General features: G+C 58.5%; 1 protein-coding gene across 2 annotated transcripts in view; it reads right to left on the bottom strand.

Moving 5' to 3' along the window:
* Nucleotides 1-18820, bottom strand: part of PRRX2 (paired related homeobox 2) — a 42116-nt gene that overhangs the window by 11174 nt on the left and 12122 nt on the right. The window contains exon 1 of one of the 2 annotated variants that reach the window (XM_076009117.1): nucleotides 5321-5533. The exons of the other annotated variant lie outside the window; for it this stretch is intronic. Within the exon in view, the coding sequence (XP_075865232.1) occupies nucleotides 5321-5504 (184 nt within the window). The 5' untranslated portion in view covers nucleotides 5505-5533. Of the gene's footprint in view, nucleotides 1-5320; nucleotides 5534-18820 lie in introns of those variants that run through there. 2 annotated transcript variants of the gene reach the window in all.

The raw sequence follows: 18820 nt of genomic DNA, 5'->3' as shown, positions 1-18820 counted from the left end.
CAACGAGTAACAGCAGCCCAAATGCCCTTCAACTGGTAAATAGGTAAATAATAAAATGTGGTCTATCTGTACAGTGGAATATTATTGGGCAACAAAAAGAAACGAAGCGCTTGTGCATGCTACACCGTGGATTAACCTTGAGAACATTTTGCTAAGTGAGAGCAGCCAGAGAGAGCTGCACAGTGTGTGATTTCATTTATACGAAATGCCCAGAATAGGCGAGTCCACAGAGACAGAAAGTAGACTGGTGGCTGCCAGCGCTGAGGGGAGGGGGAGGGGGTTGGAGGGTGACAGCTAAAAGGTGCAGCGTTTCTCTTTGGGGTGTGAAAATATCCTAAAATCGACTGTGATGATGGTCCCACAACTGGATAGACTAAAAAAATCACTGGACTGTACACTTTAAATGGGTGAATTGTATAGTATGTGAATTACATCTCGATAAAGTTATTTAAAAGAACACAGAGAAAAGGGGGGCACAGAGAGAAACACTGGGATGGGCAGAGAGGGGCTAGCACAGGAGACCCCCGAATTGCCCATGCTCAAACTGCTGCAGGGAGGGGTGGCAGGGAGCAAGGGGGGAAGCGGGCCAGGCGCAGACCCCAGCCCAGCCCAGCCCAGCCGGGAAGCCCCAGGCCAGCTCTGGGGCAGGGTCTTTGGGGAAGACCCAAAGGGGGCAGGGAGGATGCATGGCTCTTGCACAGAATGTCCCCACGTGGCGCTGCCACTGCCAGAGGTGGGGACGGGCCCGAGGCCCAAGGTCCTTCTGAGGCCCAGGAGCCTTGAGAGATGGGGTATCGGGGCCCGGGGGGAGCAGGGACAAGACAGCCAGGCAGAGAACCCTTGCTCCGGGCCTCAGGCACATCAAGGGGCCGGGAGGGCAGAGGCTGCTCCCCCTGACGGCCTCAGAGGCTCTGGCTCCCCTGGAGCCCCCGGTGCACCAGGAGCCAGGGCTCAAAGTTCTAGGCACCTCTGGTCACATTTGTGTTCAGCTCAGTCTCCTCCACTCCTGAGACCCCAACACCAAGCTCCAGAGCGCTGGGTACCTGCTGGAGTCGGGGCGCAGGGCTGGGTGAGAGTCGGGGTCGGTCTTCCAGGAGGAAGAGGAGCAGCCCACTGCTCAAAATTTGGTCTAAGAAGGGGGTTAGTGCCTGTCCCGTCTGGTTTTAATCTGAAGTTGATGGCCAAATGCCAAATTTATTGTAAAGCCTACATTTTAATAAGCGGCTGGTATCTGGAGGAAAGCTGCCCTCGTTAACCATTTTCAGACCAGGGTGAAGTTTTCTGCTAGGCACCCAGTGTGGGTTTTTCTCTGCCATTTAAGAGCTCCTGGTCGCCCCAAAGCCTGCAGCCAGCTGAGAAGTCGGGGCGAGGGCTGAGGGCCAGCCACAGAGATGTTCCAGTTTTGCGTGGTTTGGTTTTGAAACAGACCTGCAAACAGCTCTGGGGTCTCACACTTGTCTCACACCGGCCCTCTCAGGGGACTCAGAGCCTCAGGGGACCTTAGAGGTCACCCGTCAAAGCCCCTCGTTTTGCAGATGGGAGAGGGGCAGTGCCTTAACCATGGGCTCACAGCAAGGCAGTGGACCCCAAGTTCTGCCCGCTGAGGTCTGATGCCTGAGGACACACACTTTGCCCTGTCTGCTCCCCCTTCTGCTCCTGGGCGTCCAGGGAGGACGCAGGAGAGCGTACCCCGACCCAGCAGCTGGGCTGGGGGGCAGCCAGCAGCCCACCCGGACAGCACAGGCCCTCCTCCCCGAGCACCCGAGAATGGGAAACATTGCTCCGAGTGTCCTTGGTCAACGGATTTCCCTTCTTGGGGCCTCAGTTTCACCATCTGCACATGGGGACAGGGCAGCCTCTAGACCTCCCTCTCAGGGGGCTCGGCGGGGAGGGGACGGCCAGTGCTGGCCTCAGAACATGTAAACCTGGCGGTGCTTCAAAGACGACAGTCATCTCCATCGTTCTCTGTCCCAAACGAAACTTGGCCCTGGCTCTTTGGCTCTTCTTGTTTCAATCACAAGCTTCTTGGGGACTCTGAGGGACTCCGTGGACCCTTCCCCAGAAAAACACAAGTGCACAGAAAAGCTCATATATGACTTCGGATCTTGTCCACCCTAAAGAGTCAGCTTGATGGAAAATCAGTTCTTTTTCCCCAGAAGAACCTGCCCCTCTGCCCCTGCCCGTCTTGGGGTCCCCTGGCCAGCCCTCCGAGAGAGCAGCCCAGGCAGAGGCAGGCCCCAGGTTCCCTCCCCCAGGCTGGCGGGACCTGCCGGCCAGGCTCTGGGCGCTGCTGTCCCAGACAGGCTGCACTTTAAAGCACCACTGGAGGCTTTCATGACCCATTTGTGAGTTCTGGGCTCACTGGAAAATGTGAGTCTCAGCTCGCTGGGTGAAGCTCCAAGGCCGGTCTCGAGCGTCTCTGGGACCGGCGGGCCTGGCGAGGCGAGCAGGACTTCCCCACCCTTTTTTTTTTTTTTTTGGCTTCCATTTACTAACTTGTGTTATGGGCCTGGCACTGGGTTTTGAAGCCCTGCCTTCTAAACGCAGACGCCGCTGTTCCTGAGCCTCATTTGTGGTTAGGGACAATGAGATTCAGGAAGGTAAAGTACCTAACCCAGGTCACCAGCGGGGCAGTGACTGGGCGGTGATTTATATCCTCCCTGTCTGTCCCCAAAGTGGCTGGACAAAAGCTGCCCTTGGAGAAGTTAACCATTTGCAGATCAAGGTGAAGCTGCTGCCAAGCGCCCGGTGCGGGGCTCTGCTTCCCTCCAAGGCGGGCAGGCGGGCAGGCGGCACCCGCCGGGAACGCAGGTGAGTGCTGCCGGCCAGGTACGGAGACCGGAGACCGTTCCAACTTCTGTGGCTCAGCTGGCCACCGCTCCCGACCTGAACAAATCTGAGCACTCTGCCCACACGACCCGCCTGGCTGCCCCGCTGAGTGTCGGCAGGGTGGGCACCTGGCTGCATCCCGGCCTCCACCGGGCGCCCCACTGGCTACTGCGGTGGCCCGGGACAGCCTCGCCAGCTGGGCACACACACAGCGTCTGGGCGTGGAGTCACCTCTGACAGGTTCCCAGTCCCACGACAGCCAGCCCCAACTCTAGAACAGTCAGCCTCACGGCGAGTCCTGGTCCCTTTCCCTGTGAGTCCCCCAGTCTGCTGGGCTTGCACTTTGAGGGGCAGCACCTGGGGACTGTCTTTCCAAGGCCATCCTGCTAGCATCGAAGGCAGCATTTCCAGCACCCCCAGCCACGACTCTGGGAGCAGCCCCGCCCCCCACCTCCACGCCAGAGCCCCCCCAAGTGGAAGGGCAGGTACCAGATCTTCTGAAGTTCTCAAAGGGGTGTCCATGGACAATTTGCCTGGGAATTCCCTGGGCAGCTTATTAAAAAGGGGCATCACCGTCCTGAGGGGCCAGCTGGAAATCTGCAGGGTTCTTCCTCACCCACAAGTTTAGGAACCACAAGCTTGGGAGCCGCCATCTGGGAGTGACATGGCTGAAAATGAAAGACGCTGATCCACCACATTGTCCGATACGGCAGCTACTGGCTGCACGCGGCCACCTCAGCTTGAATTTTCACTGATTAAAATGAACGAAAAAGACAAATTCCAATCCCCAGTCCCACTAGCCACATTTCAAGGCCTCAATAGCCACATGTGGCCAGTGGCTGCCATATTGAGCACCACAGATTCGGACCATTTCCATTATCACAGAAAGTTCTGTTGGGCAGAGCTGCTCTAGATATTCTAGTTTTTCTTCTTTCCTTTCGTTCTAAAGGAAGGGGAACAATGACAACAACAAAAACCAGCATTGGAGGACGTTTGAAAAGAGGGAAATCTCCTATAAATCCTACCATGCCAGCATATCTGCTTAATCTTTTGCATCCTTTCTGTCTCATACCCAGCCATCACACGACTCCACTTAGAGTGTGCATGAACAGCATTTTTATTTTGGATGGGGCATGGATTATGAGTCCAGAGTTAAGATCAGACACACACAGGGACGCTGTGTATGGTTGCACAGGTTGTGCACTGCACAACTCCAGGGGCATGGACTACAGTGTGACTGCTTCCCCCTACACTTACGCGGTGGACAATCTGCTCAACACCCTACACTTACGCGGTGGACAATCTGCTCAACACATCCCACTTCCCTGAAAATAGCTGCATTCAAGTCCTCCCATTCACATGCCGGCTCTGCGAGCTCCGTGAACAAGGCACCTCACCTTTTCGAGCCTCAGTTTCCTCACTATAAATGGGTCAGCAGTACCTAAAGTGCCTGGACAACACCTGGCACCCAGTTAGTGCTCTGGTCACGTTAGCCGTGGTGCTGTGACTGCCATTACCTCGCCATCGAATGGAGCAGAGCCAGCGTGACGATGCAGGCAGGGTGCTTCTCACTGCGAGTGGCTCCGAGCAGGGCGGGCGTGTGGTCCCCAATGGTCACTCAATGTTTACCCTAAACCCTTTGCCCTATTTCCTATCTCCTTCCTCACATTAGTGAACAGCTACCTCCCTTCACCAAGTGGGGACGCCGAAATCGCTTACCCAGTCATTCCCCTCTTACTGGCCACTTAGGTTCCTTCCGATTTCCCTCTGCTGTGAACACTGTGAAAGATGCCCCATTCCTTTGTCCCTCTGCTGCATTTCCGAACCCCAACTGCTGCAGCAGCTCTCCCCGCGGCACTCTCCTCTCTAGCAGGAACGTTCTCGCCCCCAAGTTGGTCGGAGCAGCCTATCCTGCAAAAGCACGAAGGGAGACTCGCCCTGTGCAAGGGCCACGGGCTGCACTCTGGAGTGGGGTCTCCCAGGCTCACGCCTCAGCTCCACCGCCGAGAGGCCCTGAGTAGGTTACACCCCCTCTGTGCTTCAGTTTTCCCACCTAGAAAATGGGGATAACGACACTGTCTCCCTCGCAGGGGTGTAAGAAGTAAATGAGTTAATACATGCGAAGTCCTTAAAACAGTGCCTGGACGTGGTGAGTGAAAAATCACATCGGCCATGAGTATGTTTATCTGGAGTCAGACAGGTATGCAATCGAATCCCACACTTGGGATGTTTATTGGCTGTGCAACCCTCGGGAAAGTTGCTTAACCTCTCTAAACCTCAGTGTTTGTAATTGCCGAGTACAGACTTAGGCTGCTGAGGGGCAGAAGCAACCGAATGCCTGGACACTGACTGAAGTCTTGCTCCTAAACAGCTGCTGTCAGTGGCTCGGGGACCAAGCTCTCTCTCCTCGGGACGCCTCTCCCCAGACCTGCTGCTCACACACACGCACAAAGTGGAGGCTGTCCCGAAGGTGCCAGAGGAAAGATCTCACCCTTCCTGATGCCTTCCGCACCAGGCAGGAAGCCGGGCCACAGCCACCGAGTGGATCTTCTTTGTTCTGCGCCGGCACATAGTAGGTCCTCAATAAATACTTGGGAGAATACGGGAGTGAGTGAATGAATGGAATTTGGGTCCCGATGAGGAGGTAACCTCAATTCTCTGCCACCCAAACACATGAAGACGTCTATGCGCTACGAACTGTTAAAAGCCCTTCTCACCTTCCACACCCTCCTATCCACAGAAGCTAGTTGACTGACTGATTTTTCTTAAATTTAGGGGCCAGAGCATGAGCCAGAGAAATCCCTCCCAAAGGGAAATGGTTCAGCCTGGCCGTGCTGGTGCTCAAGGTCAGAGGAACAGGAGCAGCCTCCTTCCTGCAGGGGAGGAGCCCGAGCCTGCCCTGGGAGGGAAGGCATGGCCTGGACCAGAGGGGCAGGCCCTGGCTTTCCCAGCGCCCCCTCCAACGAGGCCCAGGACGCTCCCTGTACTTCCTAAAGTTTAGCAACAAACCACCTTGTTTCTTGAGTGTCCAAGATCTGACCCCGAGCCCAAGGCAAGGTTTGCTCTCCGGAGTCTGACAGCCTGGGTGGGAATCCCACCTCCTTCACTCCCCAGCTCTGCCACGTTCTGTCCCTGACTGCTCCTCTCTGGGCCTAGGACTCTGAGTGACATGGCAGGAGGGATGGGACGACAGCGATGTGAGGGGACCTCCGCCCCACATGCACCTAAGGGCGTACTGCTGCTGACACTCCCTTGCCCCAGCCAGCATCCCAGCGCCCCTCTTCCAGAACAAGGAAGGCTGGCATGGCCGGGAGGACCCGCTCTTGCCGGTGTTTTCTATGAAACACTCTTCTCCCGAGCTGAGGAAGAGCTGCAGACCGCGGGCACTGCGCAGCCCCGCCGCGCTGGGTGAGGCGGCCTCCTCTGCAGCCAGACGGCCTGGCCTGGCTGCGCCACCGCCCTGTCCTGCGCCTCCTCTTGGCTCTCAATGTGGCCTCCGTGAAGGTGGGACCTAAGTGCCCTCTCTCCACCCAACCCCCAGGGGCTTCCTCTTAGCCTTCCCTGCTGGGAGTGGTCACCCCCAGGCCAGGGCACCACTCACTTCGGTCTGGAAGCGCAGACCGCCCCCGGGATGCCTGGGGGAGGGGTGGGCTGACCCGCAGCCCGGGCTGAGGACCCTCCTGCGGTTGTGGTGCGAAGCTAGGACAGGCCTCAATGAAGCCCTTGTACTTACCCCGTGGGTGAAAAGCCCCTTCCGAATCCCTGCGCTTAAAAGCCTCCCACCCCCACATTTCCTCCCCGCCACCCCCGATTTTGGCATTTCTCAGTGTGGCCCAAACGCCTCATCTTAGGGGAAGCTCTGACTCAGAACGTTGAAAAATCTTCCGCACAAACTTAGGAAAATAAACTTTGGGGGGCGGGGAAGAGTCCCCAGCGCTGGGGGGGGGGGCGCTAGCACGGGGCGGAGCTTTCTGAGAAGCCACCCTTCCCTCCCCGGGGACCGACCAGCGGGCGAGGCGGACCCCACCCGCGGAGCCCAGGTCCCGGGGGTTGCTCTCCCGCCGGGCGGGGCGCAGTGGGCGCGGGGCGGGCGGGGGTCCCTATCCCGCGCGCGCGGGTCTGGGGTCGCCCCCGAGTCCAGGGGGTGCCGGGCCCGGCGCGCCAGCCGCCTCCGCCCCGCCCGGCCATGTGCGCGCCAGCCCGTGCGTGCGAGCGCGCCGCGCCGGTGGCGGCCAGAGCGGCGCCGCGGCACATCTGGTTCCAGGCGAGCCCCTGGCGCCTGCCTCGCCGCAGCCCCGCGGCCCAGACACACAGACGTTAATAGGTCGGCGCGCCCAGCCCCGCGCGGCCCGCGCCCGCCGCCGCCCAGCCGCTCCGCTCCCTCCAGCGCAGACACCTCCCTGTCCGCCCCCGCTCCCGGGCCCGCCAGATCCCGGGCGGGACCCGCTCCCAGGCAGCAGCGAGGCCCTGGCACTCGGGGACCCGGCCCCCAGCGAGTAGCAGAGGCAGTTTCCACGTGCCCAGCGCCGACCCTGCCAAGGGCTGGGCTGGGCTGGGCGCTGCTTGGACTCGTCTCCACTCCGAGTAACCCTGTGGGGCGGGTACCGCTGTCATCTCCATTCCACAGCCCGGGAAACTGAGGCTGGGGAGGGAGGTCAATCGCCCGCGTCACACAGCGAGAAAGCGCAGAGCGAGGCCATCAGCTGGGCTCTCCAGCCCCCCCAGGCCCCTGCTGCACCCGTCCTCAGCTGCCAGCGCAGCGCGCTCCTGGGACCCGGGCTGCCCAGAGTGGCCGGGCCGGACGCCCTGCCCCGCGGGCCCTTTCTCGGGACCCCTCCGCAGTGGCAGCCCTGATCCCTTAGCGGGGGTCCTCCGACCCAAACTCCTGGGGGAAGTGAGGCTTTGTGGGGTCTCTCCAGAGGTTGGGGCGACTCCTTCCCTTTGGCAAGGCTGCAAGGTGGCTGCTTATCCGGATTCCTTCGCATGGCGAGCCCAGAACGGAGGGCACACTCGGGGACCACGCTAGTTCCAGAGAGAGACTTGTGATTCAGAAACTCCTTTCTATTATTCAAGGGCGTATGTTTGTTTTACTTTGGAAAAGGGGGCTGTGATCTTTAGATTAAATGATAATGAATCAGCCACCTAGAGCGGGTTGGTGAGTGGAGGTGGGTTCTCTCTGTCTTCTTCCCCCCCACCCCCGCCCATGGCCTTTAGCCCCCACCTAAGGGCTAAGCATGTGCACTTGCAAATTGCAAGTAATTTGATGGCTCCAGATTACACGTTACCTTCCCTCCTCCTCAGAGGGGGCTTTATAAGGAAATGGCCACATCAAAGTGCCACACTCACCCTGAGCTGCTCACACGGCAGAGCAGACCTTCTGTCGAGAACTTTCCCATCAATGCCCTCTCAGTTCACTGGGGGAGGGGCTCATTAACGCAGGCTGTCAGAAATTCTGGATTTTAGAACAAAACCACACTTTTTAAATGTTCCCAGCCTGAAGGTAATAAGGTCCACAGTGGCCGTGGCAAACGTGCCCAGGACAGCGGGGACAGAGCCCTTTTTCCTTTCCCACCAAGTCTCATGTTAAAGGTCCTGGCTGGTGGGGCCCTTCCCCCCTCACCCCCAGGACTGGGGCCTGGAGAAGGGCAGGGGGTCGGGAAGGGGAGGCAGCTGTCAGTCCTGCCACCCTAGGACTGAGCTCCTCCCAGGCAGGCTCCGCAGGGGGTAAACAAAACAAGGCTCTGGGGTGTGGGAAAACCAAACCAAACAAGCAAATTGGTCAAGTGGAGCGTGGCGCGAGTGACAGGGAGTTTGGAGGGACGCCTGTGCTCCCAGGCATCGGCCACTTCACGGCCTGTCTCTTTGAAGCCAGTCTCCTCTGGTACCAACAGAGCATGTGGTGATTTCTGGTCACGGAACTCCGGCCCCTTCACATTCTGTCTCTCCATGGCCCCCTCCCTGTCCCTCTTGGTCAGACACCTCTGGAGGGGCTGCTGATTGCAGGTGTCCTGTCCACACTGGGCTGCGGGGGGAGGAGGGAGCCCTAGAACTTCAGAATGACCCTGGATCTTCATGAGGCCCTGGCCAGGCCCCGTCACTTCCCTGAGGGGTGCTGAGTGGGCGCTGTGACCCTGCCCCCAGCCCTCTTTGAGCGAGCCTGCAGCACACCCCATCCCTCCTTCTATCTGGAAGCTGCAGGCAGGTGGAGGGTGGTGTGGTGGGCTGGTGGCCTGGCCCAGCCACGAGGCCTTCACTGCACCACCAGGGTCGTGTGCAGACACCAAAGAGGTTACCGTGACTCTGAATGGGGCTCCCCTGGCTGCTCCTGAAGGGAGCCCCCTATGTGCTAGGCTTTACACACACACACACACACACACACACACACACACACACACACACAATTTCAAGAAATCCTCACACCTGCAACCTAGGAAGCAAGTATCATCAATAAGCCCTTCATAGAGAGGAGGAAACAGGATCTGAGAGGTCTAGTAACTTCTCTAAGGTCACACAGCCACTTAGGGGAAGAGCTGGGGCTCACCCACACCCTGATGCTCCAGACTCCAGCACCCCAGCTCCTAAACACTGAGCCCGCGCCGCCTCCCTGCCGAGCAGGGGTGAGTCTGCCCTCGCCTCCTCCCAGGCAGCAGCCCACAGAGAAGGTCCGAGTCAGAAGGGCTGTAGAGAGGGCTCAGACCAGGACTGGCTCACGGTGTCACCCCCTGCCACCTCTGACCGCCAGTGGCTGCTTGGAACACCGCGTTGAGGACGATTTTAAGGAGCTCCGGCGGATCGGCTGTGCCTGCCGCCAGCCCAGGAAGAGTTCCAGGAAGAGCCAGAGTGGGACGCGGCCTTCACTCCCCACTGGGGCTCTTCCCTCCTCAAGGGACGCAGCAAATCATGTCACATGTGCCACCATCTCGCCACCTCTTGCCCCCCAACAGGTTCATTTGGGGAAGCTCACCTAGGTCAGAGAAGTACATTTGAAGATAACTGTGTTCAGTTCCGCCTCTGAAAGGAAGTAAGCGAACTGCAGTCTGGCACCGCCAGGAGGCAAACCCTGTCCAGGGCCTCAGTGGTGGCGGGAAAAACGATCCGACCTCTGTCGCCATATTTCCAATAGGGACAGTATTCTACCTCCTGCACATACATGCCACGTTGCTGGGCAATTATGGCAAGGCAGGCTTTTTCACAAGAGAACAATTTATTCTTTTTGAAAGACTATCTACCATGAGAAAACATTTTTACAAAATTACGTTCTAAACACACTGATTGAAAAATGAACAAAAGACCTGAGCAGGCACCTCACCAAAGAAGATACACAGGCAGCAAAGGAGCTATGGGAAGATGCTTCGTGCATATGTCACTAGGGAAATGCGGATTAAAACAACAGTGAGGTACCACCCACGCCCATGACAATGGCCCAAATGCAGAACGCTGACACCGAATCCTGCTGAGGGTGTGGGGCAACGGGATCCTTCCTTCGCTGCTGGTAAGAATGCAAAATGGCCGCTGGGGAAGACAGTTTGGCAGTTTCTTACAAAACTAAACATGCTCTTACCATACACTTCAGCAACTGTGCTCCTTGGTATTTACCCAAAGGGGCTGAAAAGTACGTCCACACCAAACCCCGCACACGGATGCTCATGGCGGCTTTGTTCATGATTGCCAGAACTTGGAAGCAACCGAGATGTCCCTCAGTAGGAGAATGGGAAAACAAACTGTGGCACACCCAGACAATGGAATATTATTCAGTGCTAAAAAGAAGTGAACTAACAGGCCATGGAATGACACGGAGTAACCTTAATCTGAAAAGGCTACAGACTGTGTAATTCCCACTGTATGACGTTGGAAAAGGCAAAACTATAGAGACAGTATAAAAGATCAGTGGCTGTCAGGAGTCAGGGGAGGGAGGGAGGAACAGACGGGCACAGAGGATGTTCGGGGCGGTGACACTGCTCTGCCTGGTCCCACAGCAATGGGCACATGTCATCACACACTTGTCCAAACCCACAGAACGCACAAGACTGAGAGTGAGCCCTGCTGTGCGCTGGGGACTCCGGGGAGAACCGCGTGTCAATGCAGGTTCACTGACTGTGACAAAGGGACCGCTCTGGTGGGGGGTGTTGACAGTGGGGGAACGCTATAGGGTGTGGGGACAGGAGGTATATGGGAAATCTCTGTACCTTCTGCTCAATTTTGCTGTGAATCTAAAACTGCTCTAAAAAAATAAAGTTTATGTAAAAAGGAAAAATAAAATACAAAAATAAATTTCACAACTGGCTTGCGGCTGGGGGTGGGAGACCTATAATGTGCAGTGTTTGCTAATTTCTTGGGTATGTTTGCCAGACACTGGGACATGAATGCTTCCACTTCGGCCCATTTCAAGCTACATGACACCAGTGAGGGCAAAGCTGAGCGAGGCGCCCGAGCGCACAGCATACAGTCTTGCTGTCGCCCGTGCAGACACCACAAACGCAAGTAACCGCGAGAGCATAAATAATAGTAAAGTGTAAAATTATTAGAAAGGGATGAGTTTGGGGTATATATTGCCTGTGTTTTAAATATAATGTGATTGCAAGTTTATGTCATTTAATTTTTAATAGCATCTTTGTTTGAAAACCAGCTTCCAAAATTCTGAAAACAATTGTCTCTCACGCGCTGGCACGAGTTTGCACGAGCTCGCCGCTGTGGTCTGTAGCCCACCTAAGGAAGGCGGTCTCCCATCCGTACCCACAGGCAGACGTGTTTAGCTGGAGCTGGCACCGCGGTGGACAGCCCACCGTGGGTTTGTTGCAGTGAGTCGTGTCTATGGAGGACTAGCAGCCCCCCAGAACTGCTGCCCTTGGCAGGGCCCTACCAAGCCCCTAGATCCTGGGTACCTTGATCAGAGTTCGAATCCTTCCCATCAACGTGATACAACGTGTGTGCCCAACTCCATCACCCACTCCAAGCAGCGAGGGCCTGCCTGAAATGAGTTGTTACCCTCAAAAGTGTGCCCAGAGGGCTGGAAAAGTCACACTGGAAAAGACTCAGGCCTGCAGCTTTTATCCCAGCTGTCAAGAAAAGAATGATGGACACCCTCCAAAAAAACAGAGGATGCTGAGGGGCTGCTAAGGTGGGAGGGATGGAGGCAGCGTGGTGGGACTGGTGTCCTCGGCCCTAGCTGTGCAGTGCGGCCACTGGATGCGGGCAGGGTGGAGCTTTTAAAATAAGATGCCAAGGCCCCCACCCCGAGAGTCTGACTCAACAGGTCTGGGGCAGGGCCTGGCCATCAGCATTCACCGAAAGCTCTTGCAGTCCTGCTGGCGTGAGTTGAGGACCAACTGCCGACAACGTCAAGTGCATGGTCTTCGGGTTGAGTCCCAGCCCTATGGCCATGGGCCACTTACCCCAAGTGAGCCTCTGTTTCTTCATGTGCAAAATGGAATCTAGCTACAGGGTTGTTTTAGGGATAACTCAAGTAACCAAGCACAGTGCCCGGTGCGAGGTGGGAGAATGGGAGGCGATGGGTTCTGCTAACTCTCGAGGAGTGACTCCCGTGTGCAGGGCACTGCGACAAGCACAGCGTGCCACCAAAATCTTGCACTGCCCTGGGAGGAAGCACTGTCTTTTCTTCCCCTTTGACAGATGAGGAAGCCAAGGCTCAGGGAGCGTGATGGCTTGCCCGGTCATCCTGTTGGCTGGCGGCAGGGGAGGATTCAGAACCAAGGCAGGCAGGCTTCTTACTGAAGACACGAGCGCTTGTGAGCTCAGAGAAGAGCTGGCAGAGGAGGCAGGGAGGCTGGAAGAGGAGAGATCTGAGAGGACGCAGGAGTCTGTTAAGGGGCACAGGAGTGTCTCCCCTGTGCCGTGAAACCAGCACCCCAAAGCCATGAGCCTATCTGAAAGCAACAACATGGAACATTCTAGACTTCATTCAGACCCCAGTCTGAAAAAGTTGCGTACATCATTCCAATGGTAGGACAGGCTCTTTCCATTCCACTCTATGAAGGAGAAGCCTGAGGTCATTGAGGGGCGGTTGCGGGGCCCAAAGCCACACAGCCAGAGGGTGGTGTGGCATGAACCAGTGAAAAGGGCAAACAATGGGCTCCTACTTGTTCTACAAGACCCTACTGGAAAAGCCCTCCCCTGATGCCCAGAACTGCTAGCGCACTGGCCTGCCTCAGCCCCCACACTGGCTTCTAGGCTTGGTCTCCTGTCTCGGGCCCTGCTAGGCTGAGCTCCCAGGATTCAGGCGCCTCTCTGGGCCCGCTGCGGTTGATGGCAGTAGGCAGAGACTGAAGTCCTCAGAGCCCCTCCCCGGGCACCCTCAGTAACCGTGCTGGGGGCACTGTCACTGGGTTGCATCATCAAAGGAGAAACTGAGGCTCAGTGCGTTGATGTTGCCAGCCCAGGCTTGGCCGGCTGGGTCTGGGCCAGTCTGTCATTGGCCCTCAAATCCTAGGCTGTGCTACCCTTCTGCTCCCCGAGTCTCAGGTGGGCATAGTGAGAGTGCCACCCAGACCAGGGTGTGACGATTCCATGGCACAGTGACAGAAAGGGGATCAGGCTGCTGGCTGTCCGTCTTGCAAGTTGCTTTCCCCTCTGTGCCTCAGTTTCCCTTTCTGTACAGCTTGTTGCTCATGGTCACGTGAGGATTCCATGAGATGAAGCCTGGATGTCAGGAGATGGGACCCACGAGCGTCGCTGTGGCTGACAAGCACCTACCCGAAGGGGGTGGGCTGTGCAGCCAACTGCCTGCCCCGCCACGGGCCACCTTTGCCCCTTTCCTTCCATGCACCACTGACGGCCAAAGGCAGCCACTTCTCCAGGCTCCAGCTGAGGAAGCAGACGTGCCCCCACCCCGCCCTCTGCAGCGGCTGTCCCTTGGCCTGCACCAGTCAAAGGTGGAAAAGAGCCTGTAACAGGTTTGTGCATTTGCCTAATTCTCCACTGCCCTGGGCCTGGCCCCCACCTGGCGCCTCCGGTTCCACTGGCATCCTGCCAGAGCCCCCACCCACAACCATTACGTTGTGTTTTCAGGAGAGGAGGGGGCCGGGCGGAGGAGGGGCTGCCATCATGAAGGCAAATTCCAAAGCTCCATGTGAGCAGGTAGCGCCATTATGTTCTTCGCAGGTCTCGCCTCACTCACCTGGCCTGGGGGCGGGCGAGTGAGGTGCCCAGGTGCAAAAGTTAAGGAGGCCCGCACTGCACCCGCCCCGCCCTGCACAGCCTTGCATTCACACCTGCGGCGGCTCACTCCCCTCGCTGTGGTCCTGACCTTGGTTCTGAGCAAGATCCAGAGGACAGCTCATGGGCCAAACCAGGGTCCACTTCATGGCACGGCCCCCTCCGGCCTCCCTGTGCTCCTCCGACCCTTGCCCTCGGTCTTGGCACATGCTGTTCCCTCTGGCTGGGATGTTTCTCCCGCCTCGTCATGAAGCCCAGCCCAGCCCTCACCGCTCTTCTTAGACACCGCTTCCTGCAGGAGCCCTCCCCTCACTGCCCTGCAAAGGCCCGGCCTGTGCACCCCCCCCCCCAGGGCTGTCTGCCTGGCGGCACCGGGCACAAGCAGGTGCTCAATAGACACGGGATGGAGGAATCGGTCACATCCTAAGGCCATTCAGTCCTTGGGTGCACAAGGCCCAAGGCCCCAGGGGCTTGTCAGAGAGGCCCAGGAACATGGGGACCGAAGCACAGTTTTAGCTGATGCCAGAGCACAGCAGGGGGGCAGCTAACACACAGCCAGGAAGCACTGGCCGCACCTGACGGCGCCAACCGGAAAACCAAAGTGCGCCGTTGCTCTGGCTGCGGCTCAGGTGTATCTGCTGCCGTGTTCCACGTGATGAGGGGTTGCTGCCACCTGAGGGGGCCCAGTAGGGCGGTGAAGCGACCCCTCCACAGCTTCCTGTCACCACCCCTCTGGGCACCGCTCAGCCATCGGGGCCCACAGGGGCCGGACGGACGCCCTCAGCCCGGGAAGAGGGCCGGTGGGGCCTCAGTGACACAACTGCCCGCTCTGGTAGAGGGGACACGATGGCGGCAGGGTGGCCCAGTGCCAGCCAGGCCTCTGGGCAGGCTTTGGTTGTTTGAGAGTCATGGCTGTGACCGAGGCCCTGGAGTGAGTGTCCCCTACTCCACCCACAAGCTGGGTGACCTTGGAAAAGTTACTTGACCTCTCTGAGCCTTGGCTGCCTCATCTCTAAAGCAGGCACAAGAAAGGGTCCCTCCGTGAAGAGTGGGGTGAGTACTTCCCCCACCACGGGAAGTACTTAAAGCAGGGCCCTGTGCTATCTCGGGAACACTTCCTCTACAAACTGAGCTCACTCGGGTCCAGGAGCACCCTTGGGAGAGCAGCCCCCCTGCCGTCCTGGTCCCTAGGGTTCTGGTGAGGCCCCGCCCCACCCTGGCCTCGGCCAATCAGCACTCAGCTTCTTGCTGCAGCTGGGATTGGCTCAGAGGTGGGCAGGGACTCAATCATGGCACAGTGGCTGTCGCTGAAACTTCTGGTTTCTGTTGGCTCTCTGCGCACATGCGTGTGTGTCTGCATGTCTGCGTGTCTCCCCTCTATAGGAAAGGGCGGAGCCAGAGACAGGAACCCAAGTCCCAGCGCCACTGTTTAAGCCTGGATCCAGTCCTGCCTTAAGTCCCCGCTGGCGCTACCAGCGAGTCTTCATCTTGCTTAAGTCACTGGGGACGGGTCTTCTATCCATCACAGTTGACGGCACTGACTGGCACGCTGCAGGGCCCAGCCACGCCTGCACCCTCCTCCTCACTCTGGCAGGACTAGAGTCGTGTGCCCCCACCTGGGAACCCCTCGCCCCAAGTCTGCGGGGAGCACAGTGCCAGATGGACTTGTGGACCCGCCTTTGGAATCCTCTCTCCTCTGCTCCCAGCCCCACCCTGCCACATGGCCGGTCACGGGTCTCTCCCTCGAATGGATTTGGGCCGTGAATCCTTGCAGCCTGCAGGGCGGGGCTCCCCTGGCCACAGCCTTGCGCAGTGCGGAGGGCCAGTCGGGGGGCACTGGAGGCCGAGCCTGGGCTTGAACCCCACCTCTGCCAGGTGCAGACTTGGGGCAGCTACTCCCGGTCTCTGAGCCCCGAAGGCAGCTCTGCAATAATGTGCCCGTGTCATTGTCAGTTAATCATCCGTTTTCTGTTCCCTGTGAGCTCCGTAAGGGCTGATTGTGGATTCTGCCCAGTGCCTCCGCACAGTGGGGCTCAGAAACACAAGCTGAATGAAGGAGCCCCGTTTCTCATCTGCAAAGTCGAGGGGAAATCATGGGTGTCATAAGCTTCATCCGCAGTGGGGGCCTCCCCTTTGCCAATGGCTTCAGCCAAGTAGGTCCCTTGTGCTGGTGGCCTGGCAGGACTGGCACAGAGGGGAGGGCAAGATGGTGACACTCACAAGCCCTGAGGCTGGAGCCTCTCCTTGGGGCTGTCCCTGCCCCTGCCCTGGGGCCCAGGCTATTATTTGTCCTCCTGCCGGGCTGAGGACACCCGCAGTGACCCCCGAAGTCCAGGGAGGGGGCAGAGCCACAGTGAGAGAGGGTGAAGTCACGGCCTGTACCCCCACCCCCCATCCTACCCTGAAGGACAAAGAGAACTAAACAAGCCCCTGCACCCACGGTCCCGCCCCAGGGTGGGGCTGGGGGTGGAGGGACGGGGTTTTTGCCTTAATATGGAGCTAGTTTGAGTTGGGACAGTTCCCCAACCCCAAGCTGGGGAGATGCGGGTCCCTTGGGCGCTGCGGCTGCCAAGGGTGTGGCTGGGTTCTCAGCCCATCCTCGCTCAGGGCCCCACAGAGGAGTAGCTAATAATAGCGATGGCAGTAATAATAACATTCGCAGGAACAGCCTTGGCAGCTGGCCACGCGGTACCACACGCAGTGCTCACCTCTCTCTGCAGCCTCACAGCCCACACCTCTGGGGAGGTGCTGGCATCATCCCCACTTGGCAGATGAAGAAACTGAGGCTCAGGGAGGGGAAGCCTTTGCCCCAGGGAGCCACCTAGGGTTGGTCTGACGCCCTGTCCCCACGCTGGACCTCCTCTCCCTGGTGCCTCTGGCACACATGAGGTCCGCGGAGCTGCCCTCCTCCTGAGCGAGACCCCGGCCGCTGCCTCCTCCGGAGTGAGACCCCAGCCACTGGCTCCTCCGGGCCCTGCGTGTTCCCGCAGGAAGGTGGGACAGGAGCAGCCCCACTCTGTTGCTCCCATTTTGAATAAAACACCAAGCATGTGCCCACGGTCCCCATAGAGCCCTGAGGTTCCTCTGCAGGGGGGCCTCCGGACTGGCCCCCGGGTGCTGAAGGGGACACAGCACCCAAAGGCTTTGGCCTTTCTGGAATGGGGCTCACCCGGCTTTCCTGTGTCCCCCAACCGAGTTCCCATCCCGGCCATCTGCTCTGCCCTCAGACCCGCCTAGATTTCCATGTGGTTCTGGTTGGGGGAGGTGGGGGGAGGGGTGGGTTCGGGGAGCAGCCGGGCGCTGGCACCCAGGGAGGTAAACCCGATACGGTTCACCCCTCTTGGCGCCTCCGGCTCTGAGCGTATCCCTCCCTCTGTGATCCGCTGCCACCACCCCGAGGCTGTTTTATCATCAGGCAACCTGCCTCTGACGGCCCTTCACAGCGCCCTGGGCAGACAAGGACGGCTGTGTGAGACCGGCTTTCCCACGAGTGCCAGCACCGTGTCTACACCAGCTCTGCGGGAGCCAGGGACTGGTTGCGTGCGTGCATGTGTGCGCGTGTGCATCTGTGTGTGTGTGTGTGTGCATGTTCGCACACATGTTCTAGGCATGCTGGAGAACCCATGTGCAATCCCAGGAGGCATATCTGAACATCTCAGCCTTCCTCCCCAGGCAATCTTATCCATAGGCCTTCTAGAAACTGCAATTAATCTCTAATTTGAGTTTTAAACCTCAAACACCACATTATAAAAATAGTTGTGTTTTGTAGATGGCATTTGTCAAGAAATTATACATGGTTATAATTTGTGCCGTGGAAAATAAAGCAAGATGCTCGTTCTGCACAGGAGTAGCGGTTAGGTCTAGCCGGCAGCCAAGCCGGGCTGCAGGAAATCCACGCTGTGCTTCCAGAGAGGGGACCCGGGGCCACCAGGCAGGGCTGGGTGGGGCAGGGGGGTCTGGGGCCTGTGTGGGTATTGAGAGCACAGGCTGGGTAACCTGTCTCTCTTCTGGAAAGCATGGTTAGGCACCAGCAAAGCCCCTGGGGCAAGTTCCTGGGACTCAAGAACTCTGCTGCTAATCTCAGCTCCTCTTCCCTGGGGCCCCGGGAAACCTCTCTTCCTGCAGCTTTTGCACCTGGGAAGGGAGTCGACAGTCTTCACCTGTGCACCACCCTCCCCCCACCGCCGCATGTGGGGGCCATGAGGTGGGGAGCAAATGGTGTCTACCGAATACCTTTCGGGGCCCAGGCGGGCAGAAAGCTGAGCCCTGACCTGAAGAACTCGCCTGAACGGCCCAAAGCCAGGCACTATTATGATGTCCACTTTGGAGATAAGGGATTTGAGGCCGAGGGAGATGAGCACTGGCCGAGATCATGCAGCAAACAGGGGTGAGGTCAGGTCAGAACCCTGCCCGGCCACTGCCTGGTGCACCCCGCCCCTGAGGGGGCCCACCAAGTGCACTGGGCCGGCTCTCCAACCCTGCTGAGCTGCGTGGGGACCACAGGGCTGCCCTTGCCCTAGGACCCCAGCCCGCCCGCCTGGCCAGGGGCAGCTCTGGTTTCCGTCCAGCTACCCCTGCCCCAGCGCTGTGGGGTCTCACCTTACCTTCCTATACAAGCCTGGGAGGCTGCGTGAGGTCAGAGGAGCCCCACCCACGGGCTCCGGTCAGCAGGGTGGGGAGCATGCCGCAGACCAGGACCCAGGGCCTGGCACCCCTCGCCCTCGCCGCACCACTTGTCTCTCTGGGCCTCAGTTTGCCCGTGTGGGAGATGGGCCGTGAGACAGGCTGCCCCCCGGAGCGTCGGGGAGAATTTACTGAG

The sequence above is a fragment of the Microcebus murinus genome, chromosome 12 (assembly GCF_040939455.1).
Source record: "Microcebus murinus isolate Inina chromosome 12, M.murinus_Inina_mat1.0, whole genome shotgun sequence".
NCBI lineage: Eukaryota > Metazoa > Chordata > Mammalia > Primates > Cheirogaleidae > Microcebus > Microcebus murinus.
The sequence above is the reverse complement of the archived record's forward strand: the minus strand, read 5'-3'. Positions and strand labels throughout refer to the sequence as shown.